This window comes from Mixophyes fleayi, chromosome 4 (assembly GCF_038048845.1).
Source record: "Mixophyes fleayi isolate aMixFle1 chromosome 4, aMixFle1.hap1, whole genome shotgun sequence".
NCBI lineage: Eukaryota > Metazoa > Chordata > Amphibia > Anura > Limnodynastidae > Mixophyes > Mixophyes fleayi.
This window is the reverse complement of record NC_134405.1, coordinates 340,312,068-340,321,473: the sequence shown is the minus strand read 5'-3', so window position 1 is coordinate 340,321,473 and position 9,406 is coordinate 340,312,068. Positions and strand designations below refer to the sequence as shown.

Sequence of the window (9,406 nt, the reverse complement as noted above, 5' to 3'; positions counted from 1 at the left end):
ATCACATTGATTATCTCATTACAATGACACTTGACAAGGGGTGGGATATATTAGGCAGTAAGTAAACAGTCAGTTCTTGAAGCTGATGTTTTGGAAGCAGGATAAATGGACAAGCGTAAAGATCTGAGCGACTTTGACAAGGGCCGAATTGTGATGGCTGAACTGGGTCAAAGCAACTCCAAACCGGCCGGTCTTGTGGGGTCTTTCCGGTTTACAGTGGTTAGTACCTACCAAAAGTGGGCCAAGGAAGGGCAACCAGTGAGCCGGCAACAGGGTCATGGGCACCCAAGGCTCACTGATGTGCGGGGGGAGCGAAGGCGCCCGTCTGGTCCAATCACACAGAAGAGCTACTGTATCACAAATTGATGAACAAGTTACTGCTGGCTGTGATAGAAAGGTGTCAGAACACACAGAGCATCACAGATTGCTGCATATGGGGCTGCGTAGCTGCAGACTGGTAGGAGTGCCCATGCTGAGCCCTGTCCACCAATGAAAGCCCCTACAATGGGCACGTAAGCACCAGAGCTGGACCATGGAGCAATGGAAGAAGGTGGCCTGGTCTGATGAATCACGTTTTCTTTTACATCATGTGGACGGCCGGGTGTATGTGCGACATTTACCTGGGAAAAGATGGCACCAGGATGCACTATGGGAAGAAGACAAGCCGGCAGAGGCAGTGTGATGCTCTGGGCAATGTTCTGCTGGGAAACCTTGGGTCCTGGCATTCATGTGGATGTTACTGTGACACGTACCACCGACCTAAACATTGCTGCAGACCAAGTTCTCCTTCATGGCAGCGGTATTCCCTGATGGCAGTGGCCTCTTTCAGCAGGATAATGCGCCCTCCACACTGCTAAAAATGGTTTGAAGAGCATGAAAAACAGTTCAAGGTGTTGACTTGACCTCCAAATTCTCCAGATCTCAATCCGATCGAGCGTCTGTGGGATGTGCTGGACCTAAAAGATCGGCTTCTAACGTCTTGGTGCCAGATTTAGGAGGGCGCTGCGCTTAACCGTGGCACCCCGCCAGCATAAAAAACTTTTTTCTTCCGGAGCGGGCGACATGCCGCCTTACATTACAAGTCCCTGATCTGCGGTGCGTGCGACTATCAAAGGAGATTCACAGCTTATGCGCCAACTTCGTACAGTCAGCTTCAGAGTTCCCAGCACCAATGTCTAATCAGGATACAAAGGCTGGGAATGATAATGTGATGGCATGAGGTTACTCTGCCGCCCCATCGTTCACCAGCTTCATGGATTTCGCTAAATGTCACAGACCAAATCCCACTAGCACCGCTTGGCCAAACCAGCCACTCTCAAACTGTAAATGTCAACTGTGCATCGGTGTGGTAGTAGAAGGAGCTATTGCTGCCATCACCAGTCTCCTGCGCCCACAGCTGGAACCGAGTGTGGGTAGAGCTGCTGCAACGCCTCTTTGCTTTTGATCAGGACTGCTGGGCAGTGGGCAGGGGCTAAGGCAGTTATAACCCTTTACAAACACTATCAAGTGACTCACAGCCCTGTAACCTCTGTGAGCTTCACCTTCTGCAGCTGATACCGCACCCTGTGAGAGTCTCTCAATTGTGAGTCAGGGAAAATCCCAGAGTGCCTGGAGGCATTGACAACTGTGCAACTATTATTTACTGGAGCTTATACAATATATGAACCCGACTTGTGTATCATATCCTTAATAATTTATAGTAGGAAGTATGTTATTAAATGTAATACTTAGATTTTCCTAATGAAAGTTGAAGTGATGACATCAGAACTCGTCGATTATAAGCAGACACAAGACGTAACAGATATAATACATTAGTATTATCTTCTGTTCATGACATTTATTTGTGTCATTATCCCTCTGTTTATAGCGCTGCGTAATATGTCAGTGCTTTATAAAGATAATAAATATTTCTATAGCTGGGACACTGCTGCCCCCTGCAGTCTGCACCATGCAATTACACTCTGACCTGCAAAACGACCAGGTAACATTTACTGGTTTATGGGCTCCGGCTGGTGACTCAGTTTACAAGAAACACATTAAGTTTGAACTTTGGTTTATACTTTGTCTCCAGGACTTAAGACTCTTCCGTCACCTATAGCACAATATACAATGTAAACACAGCTCTCCTCCCTGTTGTTTCATTATTCACTGACGTGAAACTAGAAGACATTTCATAGGATACAAATGTATCAAACCAGTGCCACAAAATCCCCCCCCCCCTTAATGAACCAATAAATTAATTAACTTGATGCTTAAAGTCAATAAGCTGCAAAAATGTTGATATTGGTCAGGTCAAGAAAGTATAATTTTAAGGCTAGGTACACACTGAAGGATTTTCCGACTGACGTGTTATCTCAAACGATTGTACCAACGACTGAAGGTCCGATCAATCTGACGATTCATCCATAGGCACTGACACCATTTACCTTCAGATCTGTGCTCTTCATCTGGTCCTCTAGTCTTCAGAGAATGACAGCACAATATTCATTTATTTATTATTGTCACATTGTCACACTGATTAAAACCGCCTTGTTATAGCTATCCACATGTCCTAACGAATTTCGTTCTGTGACTCTGAAACTAAACATTCTGTCCCAGAACGAACAAATGAATTATTCCTTCTACATCACTCTCCACATTTATTTACCGGGACATTCATCGCTAACATCGGCTGAAAAGAGCCCGACTCTGTAACCTCTATGAAGATCGTCAGCATGAGGGCAGACACACTACATGATCGGTGGGTGATTAGTCAGGAAATATTAAACAGTACGACCAACCAAATGAAACGGTGATCGGCACTTTGGGACGACTTTCGACCATCGTGTCACTAAACACATTAACTCGACTTCCGACCGAATGGTCGAATGTCGGCTGATTGGCTGAAAAAGCTCCAGTGTGTACCCAGGATAACATTTAATATGAACAGTGGGTAGTAGAAGAGATGTATTATGTCTAAGTGCTACCGACAAATATCAGCGTTGGTCCAACTGCTACCAAGAATCCCCCACAAAGCCTGATGGGAGTGATAGTTTCATGAAGGTGTAAAACATCTACCTACTAAAAGCGATTTAGTAACAGAATTGAGTCATCATCATCATCACCATTTATTTATATAGCGCCACTAATTCCGCAGCGCTGTACAGAGAACTCACTCACCTCAGTCCGTGCCCCATTGGGGCTTACAGTCTAAATTCCCTAACACACACAAGTCAATTTGTTAACAGCCAATTAACCTACCAGTATGTTTTTGGAGTGTGGGAGGAAACCAGAGCACCCGGAGGAAACCCATGCAAACAAGGGGAGAACATACAAACTCCTCACAGATAAGGCCATGGTTGGGAGTTGAACTCATGACCCCAGTGCTGTGAGGCAGAGGTGCTAACCACTGAGCCACCGTGCTGCCCGTACTCTCCCCCATGGTTAGCTGGACTTAGAAATCACACAGGACCTGGTAGATCCTTTTATAGGTTTCATTCCAAAAAGCAATAAACAAGAGATTGTTGTGAACGTTAAATGATTCCAGAGGTCGGTCTAGCTGCCTAATTTAGTCAGAGCCAAGGTGTGGCAAATAACACAGACAGACAGGGGTTATTAGACCTATCTACAAGGTAAATACCACTAAATGCATCAAGACAATTTTTTTTGTTAGTTTTTCTTTAAATTCCTTTAGTTGTGCGGCCCTGCAAAGCCGGCTCCCCGACGGGGCTGCCTCTTAGTCCGCCAGACCCCTAAGGGATAGGCTACACTGCCGGAATTTAGTTGCACAATCTCAGGAGAGTAATCGGATAACAGAGATCCAGAGACCGTTGGTGTTGTAGCACATTGTTTCCTGTACACTCTGCGAGACTCGAAATGTTTGATGATAACGTCAATTAATTACCTCGCATGCGTTTCAGACAACTAATCTCCACACTGTTCATGTAATGCAAAATTTAATGGGATTCTGGGCAGGAAATGGTCATTGTAATAAAAACACAGCGGCTGATTAATCTCATGAGACACATAAAGTTGTGCAAAGTCACATTGTGTTTCCTTAAACAATTATAATCATGAAATGTAATCGCAGACACGAGTGAGGGCCTGGAGAGTACAATCTTATATATATATATATATATATATTTGGCAGGCCTCCAGAAGGTGCTAGAGGAGTATTGGGTCTCCTCTCATGTCTGATGAGTTCAGCGTCTGTCACGTAGTTTCCTGGAAGCATGAATCCTGCTGACGTTCTCCAACACTAGTTAAAAAGTCTATTTAAATAATAAATAATATTAAAAGTATTCTGGATCGATATGCTAATTACACCTCCTTAAAATTAGAAATGTTGCAAAATTGGGGAGTTTTTTTTAGACTAAAATCAATTACTTAAAATAAATGTTTTACCCCAAGTCACTTCCCCTTACAGCACTGGGGTCATGAGTTCAATTCCCGACCATGGCCTTATCTGTGTGGAGTTTGTATGTTCTCCCCGTGTTTGCGTGGGTTTCCTCCGGGTGCTCCGGTTTCCTCCAAAAATATACTGGTAGGTTAATTGGCTGCTAACAAAATTGACTCTAGTCTGTCTGTGTGTATGTTAGGGAATTTAGACTGTAAGCTCCAATGGGGCAGGGACTGATGTGAGTGAGTTCTCTGTACAGCGCTGCGGAATCAGTGGCGCTTTATAAATAAATGGTGATGGTGATGATGATTGATATGTGTCCTTCATAAAGGTCAGGCCTGTCCGTGTGATGGATACAGACGTGTGTTTGTAAAGATAAGGGTAGATGTAGCTAATTTGCTTATACAAACTATATTTTATATAAGCAAATTAACTCTTCCTCTATAACGTTTGTTTTCATGTATTTCTGCATTTATTTTGTCTGCCTCGTCTGTCCCTGTTTTATGTATGTCCTGTTTTCTCACTGTACGGCGATGCGGAGCACTGTGGCGTCTTATAAGTCTATGATAATAATAATATATATATATAACTTTACTGCTTTTTCATTCATGAAAGATTAGCAGCGTGACTTGTGTGATGGTTCTGTGGATAATTGTATGTACGGTCATAACTACAAGCGTTGTTTTGTTGCAGTACTGTCCCTACAAACAGGTTATTGCTTTGCTGATTTTGTAGACTTGTCCGCAGCAGTCTAAAGTTGGCTTTACTAATTTACCAGAGGTTTAAGCGGCTTTAAACTCCTTAGTCCTCTTTAGAAGTCATTTGTTTGGAGTTAAAACTGGATTCACACTGGACGGTGGACAAAAAACGTGCACTTTTTATTTCAGGTGTGAAACCTCCCCCCCCCCCAAACTATCCTGCTCAGCAACACCAATAATAATAATTCTATACTGTCTCCTCCAGCACTCAACCACTCCTACAAACATTGTTAGTTGTCCTCCTCCACATTGGAATGTAAGCTCTTCTGCCTATGCTTTTGAAATGTCCACTACAACAAAACATGCTGAACTTCAACACCTTATAAATAGATGACAATAATACCAATGTGTAACCTATATTTTTACATATAAATATATATTATAATATGGTAATCATTTAAAACAAACCTATGCGAATGGCGTTTGCTGCAGTACAAAAGCAATTTGAAATTCACTTTGGATTAACAACAGAAGCCACGGACGACAATCGAAATCTCCGACATTCCGATCTGTAGGTTGATCAGGGCACCTCGCTGTAGAAGTTATCAAATATTTTAGGGTGTGATTTTTTTTTTTTTGTAGATCTGGCAATAATCCCACCCATGTTGGTCGCACAGAACATAGTACGTGGAACATTACCGTGATGGTGAAGACATAATTGAATTACCAGATATAAGGAATTGTGAATTATCACAGGAGCCCTGTAGGATGATATTCTCACAGATGGCCATCGTAATTTCTTTACGATTTACGGACTGTGAGCAACACAAAACCAAATAAATTGGGGTAAAATATAGTTTATTCAATATTCTTTTTTAGGTTTATATTTGGGTTATATTTGTTTTCTATGTAAAACACATGAAAATGGCACCTGAAAAATCAACCGTAGACTCAACGAGACATATTTAAAGTACCCTGCTATTAATTGTAGCTTCGTTCATTTCAATGTATTTCATTTTTGAGACTGTAAGCTCCATGGACTGATGTGAATGATTACCTATCCTCTATACGGTGCTGCGCAACAGGATTGGCGCTATATAAATATACGATAATGATCTACATGCAAAGTGATGTAGGCGTACTGGGAAATCTTATTTGCCAATGCTTTGCAGTATTTTTTGAAAGAAAAAAAACCTTGAAATTGTAAAACTCTCCTTAAATCACGAGCACATACAGGCACTCCAGTGTAAATGAGCAGGTAACTGTATCACTTATAAAAAAAACCAAACGTATTTATTTAAATTAGTATCGTAGTGTATCGATGTATCTCATTGTGAATGTAGTGATTTTCATATTACAAATGTATTGATTTCTGATGCATTAGCATATGTTGGAGAAATGCATTTTTGAAAGAGAGGAAGTCCCATGCTAATTAGGCGTTTTCATTTGTAAGTGACCAAGACCTCTTTTAGCCTGAGTGCACAGGAGGGGGTCATTAGACTTTCATCCTGTGTCTTAAGCTGGGTATACACTACAGAAATTTCAACCAACTTTTTATGCCGAGCGATTTTACATGCGATCGATGGTCCGATCGCTTGGTCCATGGACTGCATACACACTAGCCTTGTTTAGGACGATAAAGGGAAGAGCGGACGTCCCTTTAGCGACTTTTTACAGCCATGTTGTCGTGAGCAATGACTGTAATTTCGTACTCACTGTTGTGGATCGGTCGGAAGTTTATACACACTACACAGCGGAAACGAGATTGGAACGAAAATATTAAACGATACGACCAACCAAATGAGGCGACAATCGTCCATTTGGGCAGACTTTCCACCATCGTGTCACTACACACACTGACCCGACTTTTGAACGAGCGGTCGTATGTCGGCTGATTTAGCCGATTATTGGATGAAAACTGTGTAGTGTGTACCCAGCTTTAGAGAGATGGGAAACCTAACAGAAAGTAATTTAGGAAATCACAGATTGATGTAAATTTTGTTAAGTTTAAACTGCATTTAAATCAGAGTTTAGAGAACATATTACATCCTGATGCTAATCATTGAGTGTAATATCTCAGACTTTGCTGTGCCAGTTAGGATCAGGGGGCTGGTTTACCCCCCTGCCAACATCTGCATCAGAATCTGTAGACTAAGAGTTCTGTTTGTCCATGTAATGTATCATACCATCCGCACTTCTGGATGATCCCTAGTACCTCTAACGAGTGTGTAAAGGTCCTTGTAAGGACTGTTGAGCAATAAACCATCACTGCTTGAAGATTCTGCCTGCGCCTATTACCTGCTGTATCCTGTGACCAACAGATAAGAGCTTACACTCTAATTCGTTCCTCGGTTGTCCTGTGTTGAAGCCAGCGTCTCTGTGTCAACGCTAGTCCTGATCCATAGTAAGCGGGCAGTAACACCTACACCAGAAGTACGTGGTTCTAGGTGCCAAATGATTCTAGTGGTGGCAGCAAGATTATTCTACAACTAGTAACACAGCAAAATCACACACAATCATACAAAGAAATAGCAGGACGGGTTGGTTTAGTGGCACTGTCAAATCAGGTTTCATATAGATATATTTTTTTCTTTTTACAACAAATCATCTGTTAAAAAATAAAAACAAACAAACAAAAAAATAATTCTAAAAATATAGAAAAAAACAGCCTAAAAATAAGAACCCCTTCATTGCCAGACAAATTAATCCACCCTGTACATCTGAATGGTCTGCATTTTTTTTTTCTTATTTTCTCTTGAACGAAAAACACGGAGAAGGCAACGCTGACAGGAAGCGGCTGAGTGTAAACAGGAAGTACTGCTTTGCGTATAGACCGCGTCACGGGCAATGAGCGATGATGTCACAAGGAGGGCGCCGAATCAGATTTCAAAAGATGTAAGTCCACAGTGTTCGGGGAGCGACGACCGAGGCTGCAAAGTGGCATCGAAAGGGAAACAAGGTAGACAGACCGTAGATAAAATGAGTTTAGTGCAATTTACAAGTGATACAAAAGATTAAAGAAAGTCGTGTGAAAAAAGCGAGGGCACATTGAGTCAAAATGCGGCCATCCCGGTCACAGAGCGTCGTCCGCAGTATCTTTCTCCAGTGCAAATACTTCCAAATATATGAGTCCTACAGGAATCAACATAAATCTCACAAGTGATTGACAAGTCTGGGTGAAGGCAGCGCACAGCGTCTCCCCCTGAGAGTACCTGGAACCGGCCGTATAACGAGAGGTTAATCCTAAGCATCGGCCTGAAAAGTTCATTATCAGTGGGAGAGGGACCACGGTGCGTGTCTTGGTGGTCCAGGCAGAAGATATACGATGGATACTTCCAGTCCTTGCGGTGCCTCCACCTGTATGGTTACTGCGTACTCTGTCATTATTAGGCAAAGAGTCTCAGCACTCATCTTCCTGGTAGATCTGCTCGTCCAGCTCCTGAGATTCCAGGTGCTCCAGTCTATCTGTCCGTCCACTCATTATCTCATCCGGAGTCTTCATGAACCTGTGTGGAAAAAGAAGAGTTGTCAGATCCCAGGAGGTTTCCAAATAGAAAAGATTTGTATACTAGCGACTGGAGTTGGGCTCCTGTTGGGACACTGGCTAGAAGACCGGGCCCCCCTCCGTTGGGACACTGGCTAGAAGACCGGGCCCCACTCCACTTTGGGACACTGGCTAGAAGACCGGGCCCCCCTCCGTTGGGACACTGGCTAGAAGACCGGGCCCCCCTCCGTTGGGACACTGGCTAGAAGACCGGGCCCCCCTCCGTTGGGACACTGGCTAGAAGACCGGGCCCCACTCCACGTTGGGACACTGGCTAGAAGACCGGGCCCCACTCCACTTTGGGACACTGGCTAGAAGACCGGGCCCCACTCCACTTTGGGACACTGGCTAGAAGATCGGGCCCCACTCCACTTTGGGACACTGGCTAGCAGACCGGGCCCCACTCCACGTTGGGACACTGGCTAGAAGACCGGGCCCCACTCCACTTTGGGACACTGGCTAGAAGACCGGGCCCCTCTCCACGTTGGGACACTGGCTAGAAGACCGGGCCCCCCTCCACGTTGGGACACTGGCTAGAAGACCGGGCCCCACTCCACATTGGGACACTGGCTAGAAGACCGGGCCCCACTCCACTTTGGGACACTGGCTAGAAGACCGGGCCCCACTCCACGTTGGGACACTGGCTAGAAGACCGGGCCCCACTCCACTATGGGACACTGGCTAGAAGACCGGGCCCCACTCCACTTTGGGACACTGGCTAGAAGACCGGGCCCCACTCCACTTTGGGACACTGGCTAGAAGACCGGGCCCCACTCCACTTTGGGA

At 44.2% G+C, this 9,406-nt stretch overlaps 1 protein-coding gene across 3 annotated transcripts in view; it reads right to left on the bottom strand.

Annotated features, from left to right (window-relative positions):
* Positions 1–7,639: 7,639 nt before the first annotated feature.
* The window catches only part of ETV6 (ETS variant transcription factor 6), a 28,754-nt gene continuing 26,987 nt past the window's right edge, over positions 7,640–9,406 (bottom strand). For all 3 annotated transcript variants that reach the window (XM_075210662.1, XM_075210663.1, XM_075210661.1), the window contains exon 8: positions 7,640–8,582. In XM_075210662.1, the coding sequence (XP_075066763.1) occupies positions 8,477–8,582 (106 nt within the window). In that variant the 3' untranslated portion in view covers positions 7,640–8,476. The remainder of the gene's footprint in view (positions 8,583–9,406) is intronic.